Here is a 24,049-nt window from a genome sequence, read left to right on the forward strand (position 1 = left end):
CGAGGGGCCGTACTCGTGTCGGTCAGACACTTGAGATGCGGCTGCAGCTACATCCCAACATCAGTTCGTGCTCGCCACTTTGTGTCAAGTGCCCATCCTGTCGTCCTCACAAACCCGTGGACAATGCAGCGTTGGCATCCTGTGTTCTTGTGTGTGTGTGTGTCGGGTGTCTGGTGTGTGTAAATCGGGTAATTACTGACGCTCGTGCTTCCTAAAGGTCGCTCGGTGCCCGAGGTGACACGGAGGGCAAGGCACAGCGATCGATCACTCAGCGCTCTGCGCACACGCGGCTCTTCCCCGCTCATCTGTCACTGTCCCTCATCTCAAACACACGCGCACACACACACCCGCGCATAGAGGGAAATACAAATATGTGCGCACGCACAGCCGTCCTCCGTTTAATCCGTCTCTGTCCCCCCTCGGCCTGTCACGGCGCCCCCTCCCTGTCACCACGCGTCTGATGTAAAAGTCACCCGATGACTCCGACTGGCCGGCAGGAAGGCCTTTTGTTTTACTGCATCAGCTGATTCCCACCTCAGAAACTCTCCCTGCACGGCTGTGATCAGGAAGAGTGGACAAACTCCACAGCCACTCGGATTTTTCCAAAAGTCTTTTCTGGTGTTACTGTCGGAGAAAAAGCTCTCCGGCTGTCATTCAAATGATCTCACGTAACGTCCTGGTCTTCAGGAGAGCTTAATGCTGGAGATCAGATTCTCAGTGGGATTCTGCTTCCACCTACTGGTCAATTTAGAACAAAAAAATCTGTGTTTGTCTTGTTGCTATGCTCTAAAGCACTTTGTATTTGCGATTGCTTGTTTACTCAGACCTTAAAAGCCGATGGCAGATACCAAGCGATCAAACTGGAATCCTCCTTTTCATGCGTGCTTCATGAGCACAGTCTCTCCAGATCACAGGCCTGCTGCCACACGGGGGCGCCGCCTCGAACTTCCTGCATTCAGCCAGAACATGTAGCTTAAGACGGGACGGAATTTTCACAGAGGCTTGATTTCAGTCATCGGCCGTGGCTCTGTGTGTGTGATCGTCCACACTCAAGCCTGTCAGTTGCCGAATTGTGTTGACGTGTGCGCGGTCGGTGCGAGTCGGGCTCTGTGTTCAGCTGCCACCTTTCGCCCCCCCCTCCCTCTCCTCTCCCACCCCTACCTCCCTCCTCCTTCCGCAGAGGAAGCCTGCTATCCAGTCAGGCCTGGAGATCAAGAGCATAGGGGCGTGGCCGGGGCGCCGGCCACTGGCCAATGAGGTCGGAGAGAGGCAGCCTAAGTCCCTCCCCCTCGGCCTATACTGCCTGTACAGGGGCCTTGTGATTGGTGGCTACGGCAGCGGCATAAAGAGGCTCCTCCCACAGCCCCTACGGAGGGTAAGGCACTCCCTCCCTCCTTCCCCGCTCCACCCCCTCCCCTCATCCCCCCCTCATTTCCGTTCTTTTCACGTGGAACAGAAAAGAGCGCCCCCCGCAGGGCTCGACCATGGCTGTCTCCCCCATCTCCTCCTCCCACTGCTTGCCCACCCCCTCCGCCTCTGCTCGTTGCCTGCCCGGTCTTGTGTCTGTACACATGTGCGTATGTGTGTGTGACCTGCAGGTTGCCCCGGTTCAGTTGCCCCCATGCTGCCTTGCTCAGTGACTCTGTGGCTGCAGGTTGTGTTGTTTCATGGTTAGTGATCCGGTGCTGGTGGTTGGTCAGGGAATGCACAGTGTTGGTTGTTAGTTAATAAGTGGTGTGTGTGTGCGCGCGCGAGTGTGTGTGTGTGTGTGTGTGTAAGACATACATTTAATGCAATTTCATTGTTTTCTGCTCGTCTGTCTTTTAGGACTCGTACACGATGCCGCTAACCTCCATCCAGTGCTGGCACGTCCATTGTGAAGAATGCTGGCTCAGGACTCTGGTACGTTCAATAACACACACACACACACACACACACACACACACATTCACATACACATACTCTTATCTGTGCTGCGGGGCACCTCCTCGTGACATGTAGTTATTGCAGCCTCATTTCATAGTCGGTGAGTTTCTCTCAGTGTTCGTGCCCCATAGGGAGGAACTAAAACGAAATATCCCCCAAATGGCCCGTTCTCACGCGGCACGCACAATCCCGGCAACGCAAACGCCCGCGGCCGCAGCGGGGGCACAGCTTAGATGGAATAGTCCCCAAAAGGCTTGTTAAAATGTTAGAATAAAATGGTCATTTCTAACCTCCGCGGTGCCTCAGGTCCACACACACACACACACACACACACACACACACACACACACACACACACACACACACACACACACTCGCTGGTTTTCTTGGTTTTTTTAGTTACTCTGATCTATTCAGTTGTGTGTAATTAGCTGGTGCTAATGTGGTAAATGGAGCACAGAGAAGAAACTCTTCCTGCTGCTGGGAGCTTTTCTCTGATTCCTTTGCTTTTCTTTTCTCCTTTTCTTCCTCACGTTATTCTCTATAATCAAATTTCCTGTCTGGTGTCGTTTGTTTGATTTGTTTCCCGGACACTCACGAGCAAGTTGAGCATTAGTGCCTTTTCATACTGTACAATCCAGTGTTCGTTGCAGCGCTATGCTAAGGTATAATAGGGACAACATCAGAATGGATTATTAGTTTCTCAACTCTAAATTCACAATACTCAAAAATTTACCAAGGATTTCCTCACAATCTTTAACATCTGTAGTTTACCGTTTGTCCATTAAGCTCCAGTTGAGGCAATGATCTGATCTCTTACAGTCAATGGAACGCTGAAAGCAATAAAGCAATAGAAGAGTTTTTATGCATAAGGCTCTGAAAATTGCTCTCCTTTCCAACTTTAATTGGACGTTTAGATGTTGCCAGTGATTGCTTGTTGCAGTCCTTCGTTTTCAGATCAATACTGATTCATAAAAAAACTTGACAACACAGCAGCTTGTGCATGTTTTATGGATCACTCTTTACTGTTTTGTGGAGCGAGGACGCATTCCTGAACGGGCTCTATTGTTTCCGTGTGCCATGCCGTACCTGCAGTCTCTACGCAAGTGTCTGCACCCACGTGCTTCGCCGCCATTCCTGGTCTAATGTACGGGGCATTAAACCGGTAGCCTGGAGACAGCTATAAAACCGGGAGGGCCAAGCAGATCAAAGTAAATGCCCGGGAATCCAGTTAACGTCAGCCCAGCCCCTTTCCACTTTAATGAGCAAGGCAGCTGGAGCGCAGCATGATGGGCGCACACCCACACACGCTTACTGCCCACACAAAACGGGAGCGGAGCGCGCCGACAGGCGCGCAAACAAATAGGAGGAACGCTCCCTCAAACACCGTGTGAACGAAATAAACTGATTTTTGTTTTATCGTCGAGAGTCGCCGGGTCAAGGTTGTTCCACTGTGACCAGTCTGTGGTCCTCAAGTGACCTCCACACACACAGGAAGTGAAAAGAAAAGGGTTAAAGTGTGGAAGTGTGTGCTGCCTCTGGACAGGATGTGTCGGTACTGAGATGCTCCACTATTAAATGTGATCTCGCGACTTTCTCTGGCGCAGTGTGGTAATGACGCCCATCTGTGGCCTCAGAGTTGGAGAAAATTTAGACTGATGTCACTTTAAAAAACTTCAGACGCGTATACCATTAGGATCAAATATAAAAGTGGGCTGGATCTGATTTGAAAAAAAATCTAATTTGCTCAATCCTGACTGTGATAGGAAAACCTGATGCTGGTCAAAGATGGGAAAAATGGCTGAATTTAGCCTACTTCTCCCTGCAGTTTACTCCTTTCTCAGGTTTTTATTCCAGTTTCATTAGGAACCAGACTGAAAACAGTAATGGCAGCACTGATGTGTGATTTAATCAGCTCAGCATTTGTTTATCATATTTTTCAAGCCTCCACCCCTGAATGTTGCAGTTTGTTTTTTTGTTTTTTTTCCATGTTCTTTTTCATGAGGTGATGGAAGCTTTTAATGAAAAGTTATATTTTGGCATCAGTGTTGTCACTATTTTGGAGCTGATCATAGCTTTCCCTGAATTATGTGCAGTCCATCACATGTCCCATAACACCCCTGAAAACTCTCACAAGCAAAAGATGAAGATTAAAAATCTTTCGGCTGGGTGATATGGCCCAATACTCACACCTTGGTTTTTCCCCCCATTGAAATGACGATGAAAGCTTGATATTTTTTATATTTTTTCGTTCTCTTTTTACACGCATCCCACTCTCCTTCCTTTTTCTTCAGCATCACATTTTGCTTTTCCTCTCAGGACCGGTTTGAGTACTCTGGAGCCGCGAGTCCTCTTAGCACGAGTGTGTGATATCTGTCGGACTCTTGAGCCGTCTCGGCCCTCTCGAGGCTGTTTGAATACGCCCTTCGGACCGCCTCGGCTCACACACACACCCAAAGAGTTTATTCAGTGGCTTACAGGAAAAGAAGCCCGTAAATCCTCAAGGGTCAGACAGGCCTGTAACATTTGTACTGACCAGCCGAGCTTTTGAAAGGGCAAGCATCCCGGTTATGAGATCTCCACATTCTTTCTCACCTGTGCTCGATATCATACCCTCCGTTTTTTTCCCCCCCTCTTGACACACATTGCAGCAGACCGATGAAAGCCTCTCTGGATCGTAGCTATGTGACACGACATCAGTAGTCGTTGCGGCTGCTTTTTATAGAGTGCAGTGGTATATCTATACTTCATTTAGTGACATTGTTTGTTTATGACATTTCTGTTTCTTTGCGTATCTGCGGCCGACACAAAAAATGCACGGTGGAAAGTGTCAGCGGGAATTTGCCTGCACACAGCTGCCGACAGCAGAAAAGAAGAAGCCGACTGTTAGGAGTGTAAAAGACGGGTGGAGGACAGTGGAGGAGACCACCCAGTCTGAATCCCGCTCTGCTGTCAGGCCTGCGCTGCGTATTATAACCTGCTGCTTTACAGCAGATGGCACGCTATCAAAGCAGCGCTGGGGGAGAGGAAGAGACCTGGAGGGAGCCAGCAGCCAGCTTCACATTCACACAGCAAAACATCTGCCAAGCATGTAGTGAAGTGTCAGCAGGTCATAAGCTCGCAGCCACTGCATGACAGATCAAAATCTTCAGTCTGTCAATTAAAGAAAATACCTTTTTTATACCAAATTCACATCTAAGCAGTGACAGGAGGAGTATTTTTTGGCCAGCTCGTTCATGTTTGTCTTCTTGTATGTCGTTTGTCACAGATGCCATTGGTGAGCTAATTCCCATGTTTTTCCCTCACAGGGGAACAAGAAGCTTTGCCCGCAGTGCAACACCATCACCTCACCCGGAGACCTGAGGCGTGTCTACTTGTAAAGAGCACAACCGCCTCCCCTTCCGGTCCATTCCTCCATCGTGGATTTCATCCTCTTCCCCGTCTTCTGGTCATTTGGTTCTTTCTGTGTGTCTCTCACGGCCAGCGCCTCAATGTCCCACGAGCGTTCAGAGACAGGACGGCCATCTTTAGGACTCGGCTGGAGAATCTCTTTAAGGAATGACTCTGACTCCACCGCTTTGTGATCCACTCTCATAAAAAAAAAAAAGAAGAAAAGATGTGGAGACCAGGATCCCTGTCAGTCGGCTGGCCTGCCCCTCCCGCCTCAGTGACGTACTTTGGGGGTGTCTTCGCTGAAGGACTGGGAGTCAGTGGAGACACCGGACGGCTTCAGGCCGCCGGAGGGGAAACAGAAAGAAGCTTCGTCACACAGACTACGATCCCTCCTGTTCCCCTGCTCACTCTTCCGTGTTTCAGTGAAGCTGGACAAGGCGGACTCTGCCGGTGACTCTGAGGACTTGACAGAGAGCGTTCTTTTAGTTTTTTGTGTTCTTACTGCAGAGAGAAAACTTCATGCAACTGTTGCTTAAGAGAATTTAAAAAAAAAAAAAAAAAAAAAGAGCCCGTCCACTAAAACTGAGCTTTCAACCAAACTGAGCATAACCTCACAAACTTCAGAAGGAGTTTGACACTCGCCCTCCTCCACCTCTTCGACTTCTTCTCCCCTCTGCCCTCCTCTCTTTCCTTCTTTTGTGGTGTTCTAGTGAAGTAAACCAAAAGTTTTCCCCCCCCCCGACAAGATGCAGCGCAAGCACATGTAATATAGTTCTATGTATGTTTACAATGTTGGGTGTAAATGACATAGAGTTCACACACTTGAGACACACCTGCAGACACACTCACACACACACAAACAAATATATAATATCAAAGTCCTGTTTTTAGTTGGAAGGGTTTGGGGTTATGTTTTTTTTTGGGGGGGGTTAAAAAATGGCTGGAATAAAGAAGCCTTCTGTATTTTTGAAGAAAAAAAACTAAGATCATTTGAAGATCCATCGGTTTTATTTGACTGTACAGGAATTAAAAAAAAAAAAAGTAATAAACTACTCCAGTCTAGATGGACAGGCTTTAGGTGGTGTAATTTTAAGTTCCCTGAAAAACTGTAGATCTGAACATGAAGCAAGGAAGGATGTGTTAGTTTTCCCCAAAAGGAGAGATTCTTATCGCCCGAGATTTCCTGCAAACAGGCCGAACAATGGAGCCGCTCTTTCGTTGAAACCTCGTCCAGCCGAGCCTCTTCTTTTAACTTTCATTTCTGCTTCCGTCTGTCGCACCAACAACATGCTCCGCTCACAGCGCAGACGCTTCTTTTTGGTTTGTTTTACCCCGACGTGTCTCAGAAGAAAGCTTTTCTCCATTGTTCTCATCACTGCTGTGCTGCAGCAAAAGAGAAGGTCCCAAAACGGCAAAGGTTCCTTTCACAGTGAAGGTGTCTGTGGAGAAAGGATGGAACTGGAAACCTCCCAAACCCGCAGCATCCCCCCCCCTCCCCCCGACCCCTCTCCTCCTTCACGGCAGCAGCATCAGCAGCCAAGGTGGTGGTGTGTGCTTTGTGTTTGTAAAACTATGTATTCTGTGACGTCTGTATTGTTGTAAGAAATACTGCAAAGGAAAAGAAAAAAAAAAGACAAAATAAAACTTCTCAAATATCACGAGTGGTTCTCTTCACACAGCATGGTGGTGAAATAACACACTGAAGGAAAGTGTTCACACTGAATGGAAAGGTGACCAAGACGCCCTCATACCGAAGACGCGTTCTGCTCATGTGCTTTTGGTTTTCTTTAAGTGTCTATTGATCATCTCCACCTGCTGTTGAATAAACTGAAAGACCCACCTTTTAGCTACCAGAGTGGGTTAAGTGGGTTCTGGGATCCTTTTAATGCTTCTTTTTGGCCAAATAAAGCATGAGTCTGTCAGCTCGGGCAGCTGAGCTCATCGACACCGAACAGTTCAAAGCTGTCTTCTTTTCCTTCGACCCTCGTGTCGCTACGCGTCCGTGTGGGTTGAAAACTGGACAGAGGGACAGGATGTGACGGCACGCTCACGTTTGGATTCCTCCTTAATTGGAAACCTGCTCCAAAGATCGAAAACATGCACCAGGAGAGTCTGTCTGAACTAATCTGTGTCTTGTAAATTCTTGGAAATGGTACATGTCTTTCCTGTTTGTAAACTACATTTGACATCAATTAAATAATTGTAAATCTCAGTTCAACCCTTGTTTCATCCGCTCATTGTTGTTCATACATGCCATTAAGAAGCTTTACTAGTTATTTTGTTGTTTTTCAGTTATTCTGGGTAGTAGATACAGATAGTCTTATTATTTTGAGCCGGTGCAGGAAGTTATAGTGTGGATCCAACTTATAAAGAATACATCTAATTATTTGGATGTAGCCAAAGTCTATTATTTGCATTATTTTAGGTGAGAATAGAAGATGGAGCTTCCAACTGAAGATCCATGAAGTCTCTCAGTCTTTAGAGGAGAAATTAACCTGCTTTCAGATGGAATTCACTTTACGGTTAAGTTCAAGAAAATTGATTTAAATAAAAAAGTGCGGGCCTGATGGTGCTGTTCTTCGACTCCAGCTGAACATGTGGAACTGTTCGCTGATCGCTGTTCAGCCAGTGTCTCCTGTTGTGGAGGCCAAGGAAGCTTTGGAAGGTTCGTCTGGCATGTTCGAACCCCAGCTGTGACGACCATCAACTCACATCTGAGATATGTCATCTAAAAACCTCAGCACACCGAACATAATCCTTGATGAACACATTTTATTTCAAAACTACACTCGCATTTATATGTGATGTCAGTGTCAGTCTTTGTTCTTTGAAAGGCTTTCCTTTTGTTTCCATGTTGTTGTAAGTTGTCAAAGTAGTTAATATCTATTGAAACAAAAGAGGAAATACTGGTGTAGGGGACGTAAATATTAAAAACATTGTCTTTATTTTGGGTTGTTAATGGAGCAGTTTCTGATGTGAACACTGAGATGAAATACCTTTAGCACCGAGCCGACCGGGATTCGATCTGCAACCTTCTGGGCCGCAGTGAGTTGCAGTACCCAACGTGCCCACCGGGCGCCAAAATGGCGCTGCTAGGCAGATGGAATGAATTTGCAGAGAGAAAGCTACAGGGAGATAGAACTCTAGATGAGGAAGAGAATGAAAATCGAGGTCCTGCTACAAAGAGAAAACTATTGAGAGGAGAAAGATATCTGTCCATACCAATGACATTGGTAGAAATCAACAAATACAGATTAAGATATGGTCAAGGCAACTGGAATATAGAAATTGATAGATGGGGATGTAGGATAGAGGGATAATAGAGATGAGGAGAGAGAGAGGTGAGAGACAAATATAGCAAGCACAGACAAAACAATGCAGCCTGTAAACCTTGAGAATAAAATTAAACTAACGTGGAACAATTATATTTAAAAAAAAAAAAAATCTAAATTTCATGTCAACTGTCCATAGCTCCTCTGAATTAAACACATTTAAATCGCTCAATACGCCATCCTGCCAGATATTAAACAATTAAACACTAACTGTCCGGAATTCTTTGATTTGGAAAACTACATGGTGGTTTTTTTTTCACAGTTTCTGGATTCTTCTTGACTTCTTCAGGTGAACGACTGGAAATATGCAAATGAGAGTGACGTCAGAGAAAGCTTACTGGACGGTTGAAGGAAAAAGTGAGTTCCCGCTCTTCACCGCACCTTATTGTTATTATTATTATATTTTTTTTCAAATGCAATGCTCACTCTTGTAGCGGTAGCTCTTTTATATACCATCAATAAGCGGTAAACACACGCAATACGCGTGCATGTTATACCTGGTGTCCACAGTAGGTGGCGCACATAAACAATGAGTCATGATTGACTTCAGGAAGACAGTGCTGATTACCTGTCAGGTGCTGACGCACAGTTTTTCGACCTCCGTTTAGTGGCCTCACTTTGAGCCTTTTTTGTTTGGTCTTGCGCACAAGTTATGGGAAATATAGGTTAAGTCTATGTAAAAATAAATATGTTCTGAGAGCCATTGGACCTGGGCTCATTGGAAAAGCAGAGGACACATCCGGAAACATCCCCTCAGTGGCGGAGATTTTTATTGTTTAGTCTAAAGATCAAGTCACTACAGTTCAGTCGAAAAACTGCGCTTCAGTTAGTTTTCATATGGAAAGGAAGCCATCTTGCCTCGTAAACCAGCCCCGCCCACTCCTCATCCGCGTTTGGATTTTGGAGTTGTGCTCAGTCTGGGTAGGAGCCCATAGAAGAGGATTTCACTTGGTCGTGAACAGCCGAGCCAATCAGCGTTGCTGCTCTTTGTTTTCAATTTTTTTTTTTTGAGAATTCGGGTGGCTAAACCGGAAGTGAAACCATCACTGCGCGTAGCGGAGATTACAGACTTTAACCATTGTCTGAAAGCTGCAATAAGTAAAGTTATAGCCCAAATACCAAGTATTACAACAATCAAGCATGAGCAAGAGTATGCGCTTGGTGAGTATCTTACAGGAAAAGACGTTTTCGCGTGTCTTTGCGTGTATTGAAGCTAGAGCTAATGAGCTAATGCTAACCCTTAGAGAAGCGAACGCATTTTGATGACGTATTTGTTTTGAAGCGCTGATTGGCTGAAGTGCGCTGTCAGTCAAAGGAGTAACCGACACCCCCTGCAAGAGGTTTCTATGGGCTCCTATCCAGACTAAGCCCAAGTCCAAATCCAATGTGGATGAGGAGTGGGCGGGTCTGGTTCACGAGGCTAGAAGCCATCGTTCCACAGAGGAAGATTCAGCGCTGGAGTTCCTGCCTTGGACTGACTGCCTGAAGATCCGGGGACACGCCGATCAGCTGATCGGTTGACTCTTTCAGGACATCATGGCGCCCACTGCTTTGAAAGGTATGAGTAGCTTTGTGGTCACATTGAAGGTTGTTCACTCAACGCATTGGTGGCTAAATAACACTGATGATCCGCGCAATAAACTGAACATTGTTCGTCGCTTTCACACTGGAGGTGTGCTTTATGTGAAGGTCAATTCTAGAGGAAATCCTGGAGGGTAAATCTGACATGTCTGTAGCAGTAGGGGCAGCCTCTGCTACCTCTGTTGAAGTGTTGAATGGCAATGAGGCACAATGTGTAAAGAGTAAGCGGTCTATTGAATTAACACACAAATCTCTTGATGAAAAGGTTAAAAAGCTACAAAAAATAAGAAAATAAATAAATTGTCAAAGGTTAAAAATCTAAGAAAATTAACTCAAGAGCTTATGCAGAGCATTAATTCAAGAGAAGCAAAATGCATGTGTGTGAGGAAGCAAGAAATGCTGACGAGTCTCTGGTGTGTTTAATGTTTGTAAACGAAAGTGAACAAACAAGACACTTGGTTCGCTGCAAAAATGCTTGTTGAGAACGATTTCATTACTACTGTTGAAAACTGGATGAAAGAACAATGAAACTGATGGGAATGCCAATGGACATTCTCCCAGAAAAGGACCAGCGGTGGTAAAAGTAGGAACAGAAGTGGTTAATCTACAGCTTCAGCCCACGTTCAAGCAGAGGACGAACAGGCCACACTTCTTGTTAGAGCTACAGCTCTGGAGGCACAGGTTAAAAAACTTAAGCTGAGAAGAAAAAGGGAGCAGCTCCAGAGAGATGCCCAGTGTTCAAGGGGCTCCCAAGCATCTGCAGATGGAATGAATTTTGTATTTGCAAAGAAATGAGGAAGAAAAATGTGTCAAAGGACTCAATTTAAACTTGCAACATGGACTGCACTGCCACAAAGCAGCCTCTCGGCACATTCCAGACGCCCCTCTTCAATATAAGAACTTTAGCAGAGCTTTTGAGATAGCAAAGTGGACTGCATCTACTTTTTGGAGCAGTTTACCTGAGAATTGGTGAGGACTTGTCAGCACACTACTCCTGACAGAGGCTATCAACTCGCAAAGAGCTTTGTCTTCATTTGTCTTCATCAAAGAGCGTTAAGTTCAAGTCTCACCCTAAATCCATCAAGCCAAGACGTAACAGCTTCGCCATCACAGTTCCAGTTGTCGATGGAGCAGAGGGATCTGGAAGTTCACGCCCAGTTTCACTAAAGGAACATGTTACAGGTGCATGTGTCTGCTGCTGCCAGACTGGAAGAGTGTCCAACGCTGAAAATATAGCAGCATCGGGACAAAAATTTTCTTTAAAGAAAAGGGGATGTGCTTTGGCTGCCTGCGCAGTGGACGCAGAAGCAAGGATTGAAAGAGGCGCTTAACTTGCAAAGATTGTGGCCAGAATCATCCTTCCCTGCTTCATATCGCTGGAAGGTTAGGAGCCAGCACAGGAAGTGAGCACAAAGAAACAGCACATTATAAATCACCTGCTTCAGAAACTTGTGGACATACAATGGCCGGGAAGACGGATGGTCTGCTGAACTCAACTCCTGCCACATGTTTCAAACCAAGAGCTCTGGTTGTAAAATCAGGTAAAACATAAAAGCATACATTTCATTATTACTGCTGTCACTCTGAGACTTGTGATGTGAGGAGGCTGCAGTCTTCAGTGATGCGAAAGTATTTTACTGCATCAGAAGAACTACATCCTCCCGTTGTGACCTCTGTGTTGATGGTTTTAGTTAAAACAGAAAACTGACTTGCACAGAAACTGAAGAATTTACTGCCTCATTGTGAACGCGGCCGTCTTGAAGTCCTCCTGATGGCACAGGGCTGCCGCAGTGGAACAACACCATTGCCATCTAGAGGATTTTTACACACATTCACTGCTTTCTCCATAAAACTTCAAATAATCCCTTCAACTGGTATCGACGAGTATCAGCAAATCGCCAGATGGTGTCTGCATACTTGGGGAAAGAGTGTGTGTGTGTGTGTGCGCGCGCGTCTGCACACTCTTGTTAAACAGTAATACAGAGACTAACGCTGCCAAACATCAGAGCTCATTTAGCAGCCGCCTGTAACATTAATTAGCAAGAATTACAACAGTATGATCTCTCTCACTGCCAGTTGGCGCTCAGATCTGCATCCAGGCCTTGAATAAAAGCTGCATTCGCTGTTTGCAGCCCAGACCGAGGCGAGGCCTTATTAGGCGCAGCCTCGCCCTGCCCAGTAAGCGCTCCTGTAAGTGCTGTCAGATGCTAATAAAGTTGTGGTGAACGAGAGGAAGCCACAGCAGGAGACAAACTCTGTTGAATGCTTTTGGAATTGTGAGATGCTTCTGGACGGACCTACAGGGCTTAGGCTGCCAGAAATCATAGAGTGCAGGGGGGGGGGGTGTGAGGCTGTGTCTGTCCTGGAGCTGTCAAAATCTGATTTGCACTTGTTGAAATGGAAGAAAATCGCATAACTAAGGCTGATGTGATGTCTTTTTAGAGGTCAAACACTGTCCTGATGCAGATCTATACAGTGTTGTGTGATCATTATTGACGTTTTATGGACACACACGCACACACACACACACACACACACACACACACACACACACACACAATCAATATGACACTTAATAGTGCAGTGTCTATCTTCTATTGAAGACACTCACATCTCTCCGACTTCACGCACAGACTCCACATGCAGAGATCTGAGAATACACTCTCACAGGTGCACACGGTTTCACACAGATTCCTCCATTGATTTAATGGCTAACTTACTGTCGGTGAATGAAGGCAATAGTGCTCCCCACTTCTAATCTATCCGGCAGGCGCCTGCAGGAAGAGGCAGGAAATTGAACCACTTGACAGAGAAACCCCCTCAAGGTGTGAAAAACCCTTAACCTCTTCAAGTTGCTCCACCCAATGCCTCAAGTTCCAGTGGTTTAGTCTGTGTTGTTGTCAGTAGTTTTGCAGAACTGGATTGTAAATACTGATTTGAGTCGCACAAACTCACACTGCAAAGCCTAATAATGAAGTTTGATAAAATATTTTTATACTCTGCTTAATTTTCTGCTGCGTCCAGTGTACAGACAGAGGTTAACCTTAACAAAGAGGATATAGTTTAAAATCAATTGTCCACTGAAAAATAACTAATTTCTGAACAAATTGGGGATTTTCTGCACTGCATCAAATCAAATGTTCAACACCCTTGTAGCCAAACCTGTGCATGTTTTCAATTGAAAATACAGGCTCGTCTGTGTGCAAACAAGAAGGAAACGTTTTACTCTGCTGACAGTAGTCATGGAATTGGAGATGCATTCCTGCAGAGACTCCATATCTCCACAAGGTGGCAGTGTTGGACAAGAAACATCAGTTTGCCATGCTGTGAGGTTGGTCAACGCTTCACTTTTACATGATCGTTTTGCATGAAGTGTCATGTTTGACAAAACGTGGTTTACTCTCCAAAATGCTCCATCAATTCTTTCTTTGCATGCTCATGTGTTGTCTGATAGTCACGCCTCTGCACAAATGTTTCCTCAAACATGGATTTTTTATTTACAGAATTCAGATCTTTTGTTTGTTCTGACTGGTTACAGTGAAATCATGACATGAGCATAATTATCATAGATTAAGTAAAATGGTTCTGGGGGGTGATGAAGGGATTGAGCTGAAAGAAAGATGTGGAGCCCGGTCATCTCGTCTGTTTCATCTGTTTCTTCAGGCCTTCGCTACACCTTCTTTTATGTTGGTCGACCCCCCAAGGGAGAACACTGGTCCTCTGTGTGTGTGTGTGTGTGTGTGTGTGTGTGTGTGTGTGTGTGGTAACCAGAGGGGGGTTTGGGGTCTTGCCAGAGGATTCCCAGATCTTGAAAGGAGGAGATGACAACATGAGATAATGGTGAAAAGGACTAAAGGGTGTGTGGAACGTGAGCGTGTGTGACCCCTCCTCCTAGACCCCCGCAAAAAAAAAAAAACCCTGTGATATTCAACCTGACGTCTAATACCCCCCCTGAGTTGCAGAAGATAGCCTCATAAAATGATCTCTCTTTGGTGAAATCGTGTTTTAGTTGCCACAAAAAAAAAAAAAAAAACTCAAGCAGAACATGCATCTGCAACAACGACATGTAACTATTGTCTCATCCTAATGGTGTTTCAGTGAGGTCTTTATAAAGAACACATATGATACATTTTTGGCTAGGATTTTAAAAAACACACTGTGTAAATATACGATCAAAACTCTTTCGAGTTTAGACATCTTCTTAGAGATGAAAAAATTAGATGTCGGCACAGACGTTGGTTTGAGGCCTTTCCATGTAGAGTTTGCATGTTCTCGGATCCGCTCCAGAATCCACCAATCCACCAAGCGTTGGGCTGTTCACCCACTAAAAGGGAACCTGAGTTGGGTTTAAACTGTCGTGATACGGGTTAGTTTTACCCCACTGCAAGCCTGTAAACCCTGAACTAGTTCAAGTGGCATAAAAGAGGGTTTCTAAATAACTGAAAGGAAAAAAAAAATACTTTTCATCGCATTACATCGTCACAGTAAGTAAGTCAAGGAGACTCGCTCTCACCAGGTTGGATCAGTGTGTGAAAGTGACAGTGCAGGTTGACACAGTCACTTGATAAAACACACACATTGGATGTGACTTAAGAAAAGCAAAACCCACATCCTGGTCTGATGTTAAAATAAAAGTAGGAAGGCATGACCTGTGCTCACTGGTTGCTCCTGCACTAATGTCCACTTTAATCCCAACTCCTCAGGCGAAGATGTTGAAGTGACACCCTGTATTATGATGGTCACGAATGTGAAGGTGACGCGGTTTTAACTCCTCTCGTCTCACCCGTAGAGAAAGGAAATACATGCCAGAATCGGCAACTCTTGAACTTCCTTCAGTCTCAACAGTTGTCATTTTAAAGTTGACCGGGAGGATTTCCGTCTAACACGGTCGGGAACAACAGGCTTGCTTTTAGGGGCAACTAATCTTTGCAAAGCCCGACTGTAAGGTAATGATAGGTTTTGTTTACACGGCGCTTTTCGGTAATCGCCAAAGGGCTCAGGCGAAGATCAACAAGAAGTGATAGACGGCACACAGTCACTGCTGCTAAAAGATAGGGCTTCCAGTTGTAACCTTGTTTGAATACACATGTAAACAAGTGTTGTTTGAGGCTGAAATATGGGAGATTTACTCCTGCAGTCATATGAGACGAGACTGAATCCCATTAAAGCTCAACTTGGTTTACTTATCTCCAGTAAACTGTGAGTAGTCCCTCGTCCACAAGAGGTTACGAAGTAAAAATAAATAAATAAATGTAAAAATGTTGTTAGTGCTTATTGTGAAGATACAATGAGCGACACTGGATCAGATCTAATACAGACATAATTGCAAATATACTGTCAGCAATACACGACTGGATCAGTCATGAACCCCGTCTACAGAAAATACAATACAAGCCTTTAATCCAATAAAGAAAACTGAATAAGAACATTTATTCACCATGTGTGAGAGTTTATATTACCGTAAAGCTGTGAAGCTTCTTGTACATCCTTTGTTTTATCCAGTTTTGGATTTTTTTTTTTTTTTTTTTTTTTTTAAAGTTGCTAAGGTGCAGCTTCCATTTCTCTGAATTCAGTGACTACATGATAAAGATTAGGGAAATAAAATTGGCTGGTGAGATGATCTTTCAAAGAGGAAAAAAATCAGAAAACAGAGGAGGAAAAATGTTTTGTTTTTTTTTTTAATTGATAAAAGCAACCATTGTTTCTCATTTGTCCACTGGGAATCACACTCAGAGCCGCACCACAAGAATGAGTTGATGGAAATTGGTTTGCAGAAACTCTCTGCTTTAAGAAACAACGACTTTTGCTCACATTAGTCTGAAGAGAAACATGTAAAGTCTCCAAAGTCACTATTTTCTCATGCACGCTTGGCTTGTTCATGATGGGTTTCATTCAACCTTTAGAGTTGTCTATTTATTTGATGGCAGGTTGTTATTTTCACCATCTGGACCTGTTGGGATCAAATTGTGCTGTTTGACCGCTTAACTGCATGAGTTTGACACAAATTCTGATTCAAAATGAATCCTCCTGAATTCATAAGCTTTTGCACCTTTGGTGAATTAATAACTGTTCCTGTCAGCTGGTCTGATCAGTTCACTGAAACCTGAATCTTCTGCCATAATACTCAAGTAATGAGCCTGTTTTTAATAACGATAGTCCCAAAGAAATAATGAGAATCTTGGCGTTTCAGCCCAGGATGTTTGGCTTCGTCTCCAGCCGCTCTGTGTGAATGAAGCATTATTGTTGGCGAAGCGCCTTCCTAATTGCCCTGTGGGTCATCCTTCACTAATCACATCATAACACTCTCAACCGGCAGCAGCTTATCCACGTCCTGATCCTGTCGCCAGCGCGTCAGTTTGTCAAAGGGGAAGTGTCCAGTGTGGCTGTTATTGTTGTGAAGATTTTTCAGAGCAAATGGGTAAACTCCACACTCACACTCCAGCAAACACTGAAACAGTGGCTGGTTAGTGGAGGCTTTAATGCACACGGGGATTCTAATCCTGCTTTTTTAGCATGTGTACACACACACCCAAACACACACAGGCTTATTGATTGTTTCAGGGGGACTTTGGGAGAATTTCATAGGAAAGTTGCATGTCATGCTTTAGTGACTTGAAAGGAAACCGAGACCCTTGTGCAATATTGCAGCTACATTTTGTATCAGAAACACAATTGTTGCAATGTTTAAAAATGTGCACTGAATTGTGATTATTGCAGGAACACAAAATGCTGTTTTGCAGATTTAAAGGACAAAGTTGTAAAGAGTTTGCAGTGGTGAATTAGTGGCTGCTTGTCAGCCAGTTTTCATTTGTTCTGCCATTTGTGTGAAACTACTGGAAGAATATCTTTTTTTTTTTTTTTTTTTTTTTTTTTTTTCAGTCAGTGGAATTCCTGATGAGAAAAAAATATTTATATATATATAAAAAAAATCACTGTGTGTTTGTTACCAGGGAAATACTGAAAAGTAAATACTACATGAAATTTTAATTGGGTAATTGTGGTTTTGTGATGTATTACCTTCTAACAACTTTAAAATAAATGTGTTAAAGTGTTAATTAAGTGTGTATTTCAGCTTTTCCATAATTCAGTGTTTTGTCTTTTCCTCACTGAATGACACGGTTGGCTCGTAACCAGCCGTACATGAGACTTGGCTGAGTCACCAGTTCTGTGCAAAAATCAAATGTTTGTGCAGACTGAGTGCTGTTTGCTCACCGTGATGGAGAAAAAAAACTCCAGGTACCTGATGAGTTCTTGCACTCAGCCACATCAACCTGCCGCCTGACAGGCCGCTGCGGTATGAATGAAAACAATATTTGTTTTGGCAGCAACTTAAAAAAAAAAAAAAATCCTTATTTAGTCCTTTGGTTTTTGTCTTTGGTTCTTGTTGGCAGCTATGATCATGTAAATTCAGTGAATGGACTGTGTTTTGGTGTGTATGGTGAGGGGGGTGGGTGGGGGGTGTCATCAGGGACAGATGGAAAGGCCAGAGGAAAGCCGTCTGTCTGGATGAGTTGTGTGGATGAATAGCTGAGCACCTCCGTCGCCCCGGGCTTCACCTGACAGGACGGCTGGCTGCTCGCCTGCACATCACTCCCTGACTGCGCTCACCTGTTCAGGTACATCTGAGGAAAGGGGAGAGAGGGAGGCGGCAGAGTCGTAGGCTGGCTGTGAAAGTTAAAGATCTCCCTGTGGTGTTTGATGGACCTGTTTTACTCCCTGCACGGCTTCACTTGCATTTTTGCAGCACCTGGTTTTCACATTTGTGTCCGTCATGGTGTGACATGTCTTAACAAAATAACAAGAAATGCATCGTACTTAGTCTCTGCATTTCATCACAAAACTTTATCAGAAAAAAAAAAACAAAACAATTTTTCAATGAGGCACATTTTAGCTCTGCTAAATGCTTCACATGGGATAGCTGGGAGGAAGTGGCAGCCACCTGTTAACAACCAAAAAAGTTTGTCTTTCCAAGTGACTCTACAGTATCTAAATGTATTGATGCTACGATGCACCATTAAAGTGATATTTCTCACTTAAAACCGTTCTGGATAACAGCATAATTTAAAGAATGAGCCATTCTTTCTTTGTAGATAATTTGTTAAATGATGTATTGGAGTTTACAGTTCGGACCGTGTGCTGTTCAGACTCCAGACTTTTAAAAACACCTTCACTTTGACCCAGTGTTGTAAATGAATAGTCATCACGACACAGTGGCCCTTTCCTCAGCCGCTCCACAACTTTAATTTAATTCCTTATTATCTTATTACACTGTATCAAAGGACCAAAGTAAAGTCCTCCTCACTTCACTTCGGACTTCAAGATTTTCTCCTCTCTCTCTCCAGTTGTCGCTACCTGCGAAGAATTAGAGGGATTTTGATGTTGTCCCAGACAATGGACAATTTGGGTGATTTCCTGTGCACCAGTGTCATATGATTTTGTCCCGGGGCTGTGCTGTTTCAGAGCTTTTGTCTGGCCGGCCCGGGCCATGGAAGTCAGACTTCCCTCTTTCTCTCCTTCCCTTTTCATGTGGCCTGTGTGAATGAGACGAGTCCGCTCCCATTGTGGCGTGATTTAGTGATTTATCCATTGGATCCGATGACCGAGGGTTTGACATGCAGTGTTAACTGTGTATCCGATACTGCCAGCTCCAGCTTTCACAGGGTAGTCTCTCTGCGCAAGAAAGACTTGTGCATTGTCAGAAACAATGGCTTTTGTTGCGTCGGACAATAGACGGGGTTTCAGAAAGGGTGTTCATGTTCCTGTGGCGATTAGACGGTTTTAATGTTAAAGTTGCACTCGACGTGATTGTAATTCACCCTGTGATTCAAGCGACGGCGTCAGCGCCAGTGATGCTCTCTCTCTGTAAAGGTCAGATTAAATTAGACGTTTGGTTTTCAGTCAGTTGCGCGACCTTTACAAACCCGTCCTCGGCGTTTTGCACGTGGCCATCGGCCTCACTTGGAGACGTGTGTGGAGCTGACATGTGGAGAAGCTGAGCAGAACCGAACATCTGGAGGCGTGTGTAAGTCTGGAAATGAAATGCCAGGTAATAAACTGTATTGACATGAATGCTCAAAGTGATCCTAATCAGGAAATGTTGGCCTTAATTTAGGGATTCTTTCTGTCTCAGCTTGTTCATGACCCGAGGATCTACATGAGGCCCCGAATTCCACTCGTCCTGTCTGCATGCAAATGAAGGCTCCGGCTTACAGTAAAGAATTTGTCCCACACTGTTTAACTCATGAGGAAAACAGCAGCAGTATGGAGGAGAACAGTAGCTGTGGATCTAGAAGCAACAAAGTAAAAGTCTTTAAAGCTACAGTCGAGAGCTTGGATTATGCAAACTTGACAAAATGATCAGTCAAAGAGAGGAATACTGCACAAGTTAAATGTCAGTTTCTTCTTTGGTTTCACACTTTCAGCTTATTGCTCTGTAAAGTGATGATTGCCAGATCCTCTGATCTGTTTGTGAAATAATGAGGCGCTCCAATTCGAGATTTATGAGAACAAAGACAACTGAGTGCCAAAACAACAACAGTAAAATGATGAAGGCTTTTACAGCCCTGCGAGGTTATCTGTCCTGCAATCACCTTCTACTTTGTCCCGGGGATGATGTTCATGTAGCGGCATCATCTATGAAGAATGTGAGAGTGCAGGTGTTTGGCTAATACACTGTTTTTGCAAGATGATGTTGCATTGCCAGAGCTTAGCTCCTAGCTGGATGTTCCAGTGATTTATCGCTGCTTTTTGAGTCATCTCCAGCCCTCCTGCATCAATTTTCTTAAGTCTTGGCAGAACTTATCTGTTATAAAGTTAATGTGACGAACTGCAAGAGGATGGTCAATAAGAAATCGCGGCAGGATGCTTGCATTTGTCAGTTTAATTGAAGTCTTCCTTCAGCGTCGTTCAATGCGATGCACAGCACTGCAAACTCTACTTTGTTGAATAGTTGGTTTAAATGTGAGCACAAATGAGTGAAAAAAAAAAGTTGAAGGTTATAAAGAAAATAATAGAATTTGCAGAGAAAATAGTTTCTTTCCAAGAATCTTTTTCAAGTGGAATACATTCATGAACGTTTGCTGTGTGTGTGTGAGCTGCTCCCTCTGTCACCTCCTGTGACCCCCAGTGAAGACAGACCTTCTGGCTTTGATCACACACTTGTTCTCTCACAATGTGCAACACACACACACACACACACACAACCACACACTCACACACACACACACACACACACACAGGAGATCCATACAAGCTTGTCTTTCCTCAAGACTAGGCTTCATTGGGTTGCACTTGTGTGTGTGTGTGTGTGTGTGTGTGTGTGTGTGTGTGTGTGTGTGTGTGTGTGTGTGTGTGTGTGTGTGTGTGTGTGTGTGTGTGTGTGTGAGTCCTCTTACAGAGCAGAGATGTGAGTGAAATGTTATGATCAAGCCTGCTGATACTGAAAATTGAGAGGAGCAGTGACACATGAGGAGGGGGGGGTAGGGGGAGAGTGTGAGGGTGCGCACACACACACACACACACACACACACAGAAGCATGAATGTGAAAGTCATTTCTACACATTTCAACTTCTCGTTTGTTTACAAAGACTCCGGTCGCCGTCAGTTTGCACGGCTGTCTTCCGTGGTCATGACACGATGTGCGGAACAGTAAAGGAACATCGGAAGTCTTTTTTTTTTGCTCGATTCTTTCTGCTGTGGCTCAGGTGACATGTTCGGTAATCTTACACCATTTGTATGTGGATAATAAATCTGAGTGATCCTTTAAAGTGCTTCAAAACTTCCTATTGTGTACTTTTTCATTTGTCTGAGAAATAGGTTTTTAATGTCATTAAATTCGTTGTCTTCAAAATATCCGTTCAACGCCTTCACTAAACTTTAGTATTTTAGAAATTAAAGCACACTCTGCTGTAAGGAGCATGTTTGATACTGAAATGATAAAAGGAACTTCTGGACTGTCGCCTCATTGTGAGACTGTCCTCTGAGTAGTTTTTTATGTGGAGTTTGCATGTTCTGCCTGAGTGTAAGATTTCCCCAAAGACTCCTGTGTTCTCAACATAATTCCCACACTGATTTAAATGTATAAAAATGTATTTTTACAAGTTGGATCTTCTTCGACAGACCGAAACAACATGCAGACTCATCCTCACATGCAGGGAGAGATTCATTACATGTTACTGATTAGTATAATACTAATTTCTCACCCAACCAACATGAAAGATGGCTTTAACTTTGCATCTTTATAATGCACATTAGGGAAATTTGTTAGCCAGACACACCAATGGCATATTCTTATGCCTTAAAATGTTATTTTGTCATGTTAGCCTGTTTCTTTTCATTTTTAAAAAAAATAAAAACCTGACTCAAACCTCACTCATGCAATAAAAAGGGCACCCCTCGTTTTCCACACACTGCAGCGTATCTCGTTGCACAACCTGAAGCCAGAGAGACAGTTGTGAAAGCGACGGCGTGAATCAAGAGTTTGGTTTTACAGCCCATTCATGCACATTTATGGTGTCAGTCTTATCAAACAGGTCTGGCATCAGGATGTGTGCTCTCATGTTTTTTTTTTTTTTTTTTATGGCACCGTGTTTTCACAACTGATATGCCATTGTTTCACTGCAGCACACACACACAATGTTCAGAAAAGCTTTATTCCACTCTTTTCATGACGATCGTGGTAATCCGATGATTTCATTTTGATTTTACCCTGTGGAACGCATTTTTCTGTAATTCAGAAGTGAGCTTGCAGATGTAGGTTTGTCCAAAGAAAACTTTTTTTTTACACCAAACTGTTGTGAAGCTCTTCTCCTGAACTGCAGCGGTTGTGTGCGTTTCTGACACAAACCACCAGAGGGCGTTACATTTCACAGCAAATTGAATCCTTTGGCGTGCATTTTGCTGGAAAGCTAAATGTGTCAAGTTCTTGTTTTCAGCTTTATATAAGCCCATTTATTTCCAATTTAAAATATTATATCTGTATGTGGCAAACAACGATACAAAAAAAAAACAAAACAAAGAAAAAAAAAACAAAGAGAACAGACTTTTTCCTTCCGGTACCTTCCTCCTTAGTGTTTTCACTACATAATTACACGTGTATGTTATTCAGGTATGCTATTAACTCACTGACTGGCACACCATATCCCTTCTTTCTCTTTGTCTCCTTTTAATTTGTTTGGTTTGTGGATGGCATGGCCCCGGATAACCCATCACAAAAATTTAAGAGGTGTGTGTGTTTGTGTGTGTGTGTTTGTGTGTGTGTGTGTGTGTGTGTGTGTGTGTGTGTGTGTGTGTGTGTGTGTGTGTGCCGAGGTTAACTCATCACGTCCTCTTCTCCTTATCAGTCAATTATGTTTATGGGTTTTCTGTATTGACATGATGCCTGTAAATAACCAGGAAGACACACAGACTCATATTCAGTCCAAAGCGGCACAACAGTCAAAGTAAACTTTATGAGGTTTATATGACGTTTCACAGGAGGTTTAAGGTTCATAAGTTGCAAACTCTCCAAGTTTTTTTTTTTTTTTTTTTGCTGGAGCTGTTGACGTCAAACTGAAAAACCAAAACCAAGAACCCCACGGAAGTACATTTGAGAGGACATGAATCACTGAGACGCTTGAAAGCTTTGACTAAATCAACACATGATTTTTTGAGATACATATCAAAGATCAAGGCAAACAAATGTTGGAGTTATCGTCGGTGTTTATGCTGTTTGAACTGGATGGCTGCGCGTTTCTTAAACATGCATGGATTGGCCATGGGTCTCAGTTGAGTTGAGAAGCCAAACAACAACTTAAAAAAAAAAAAAAAAAAAAAGTGGACGCCAAGAGAATGAGGTCAAATTCTGCGGGGGGGGGGGGGGGGGGGGGGGGGGTGTGTGCAACAACAGAACTCTAAATGTGATGCTTCCTCAGATTTGTGATAACACTGTGGTGCCACCGCTGCAATACCATCTAAATAGAAAATCTCCCTGGGCAAACGAGCGTCCCATCAGGGCCTTTGAAGTTCCTCTGCAGCAGGACCCGACGCTTCCTCTTTGCATTACGGAGCCTGCCTGCGGTTCAATCCTCTGGGGAGTTAAAAATACGTGCTGGGATTCATGTGTGTTTCAACAGGACAACACTGTGACGCCACACTGCTCCAAGTTGGGCATCTCTCACACACACACACACACACGCACACACACACACACACACACACACACACACACACACAAACACACACTTGAATTCCATACGCATACTGTCTTTGATGCTAATTTGCTCTTGTGTGTAATGTAGCTTGGCAATCGTTGAATATCTGATAAGAAAGCAAACCAAGCACCATGCTGATAGGATTTCATTTACATTCCTGTTAAATGAGTCTAATTGTGTTGGTCATCCGTTTTGATTGCTCGTGTATTTATAATCAAATGTGTTATTGCACACACAGTCCTGCGCCGATGCTTTATTTAGCTGATTACTGGGACGGATATTTAACTGTTTAACTTTTAGTTGGCTTGTCTTCCTTTATGTTGCACCCGCTGAGCCAGGGTGTAACAGTGTGTGTGTGTGTGTGTGTGTGTGTGTGTGTGTGTGTGTGTGTGTGTGTGTGTGTGCGTTCTCGTATTTCTATCCTTGTTGGGGCCAAATGTTCCCACAAGGATAGCAAAACGTGGAACGACGTGCCTTGTGGGGACCTTTTTCCGGTCCTAAGTAGGAGAAACAGTGTTTTCTTGACCATGTTGTTGTTACTGAAAAAAGTAAAAGTGCAAAAACATTTCTTTAGGGTTAGGCTTTGTTGTGGTGTGGGTTAGGGTTAGGGTAAGGGTCAGGGTTAG

At 44.0% G+C, this 24,049-nt stretch overlaps 1 protein-coding gene across 11 annotated transcripts in view; it reads left to right on the top strand.

Annotated features, from left to right (window-relative positions):
* The window catches only part of rnf220a (ring finger protein 220a), a 140,783-nt gene extending 133,849 nt beyond the window's left edge, over positions 1-6,934 (top strand). For 6 of the 11 annotated variants that reach the window (XM_030116100.1, XM_030116096.1, XM_030116095.1 and 3 more), the window contains 3 exons: positions 1,181-1,375; positions 1,828-1,902; positions 5,235-6,934. In XM_030116100.1, coding sequence (XP_029971960.1) covers positions 1,181-1,375; positions 1,828-1,902; positions 5,235-5,306 — 342 coding nt within the window. In that variant the 3' untranslated portion in view covers positions 5,307-6,934. The remainder of the gene's footprint in view (positions 1-1,180; positions 1,376-1,827; positions 1,903-5,234) is intronic. The other 5 variants (XM_030116102.1, XM_030116105.1, XM_030116103.1 and 2 more) reach the window with 1 other exon arrangement.
* Positions 6,935-24,049: the final 17,115 nt, after the last annotated feature.

Source organism: Salarias fasciatus, chromosome 18 (assembly GCF_902148845.1).
Source record: "Salarias fasciatus chromosome 18, fSalaFa1.1, whole genome shotgun sequence".
In the NCBI taxonomy this organism is placed as follows: domain Eukaryota; kingdom Metazoa; phylum Chordata; class Actinopteri; order Blenniiformes; family Blenniidae; genus Salarias; species Salarias fasciatus.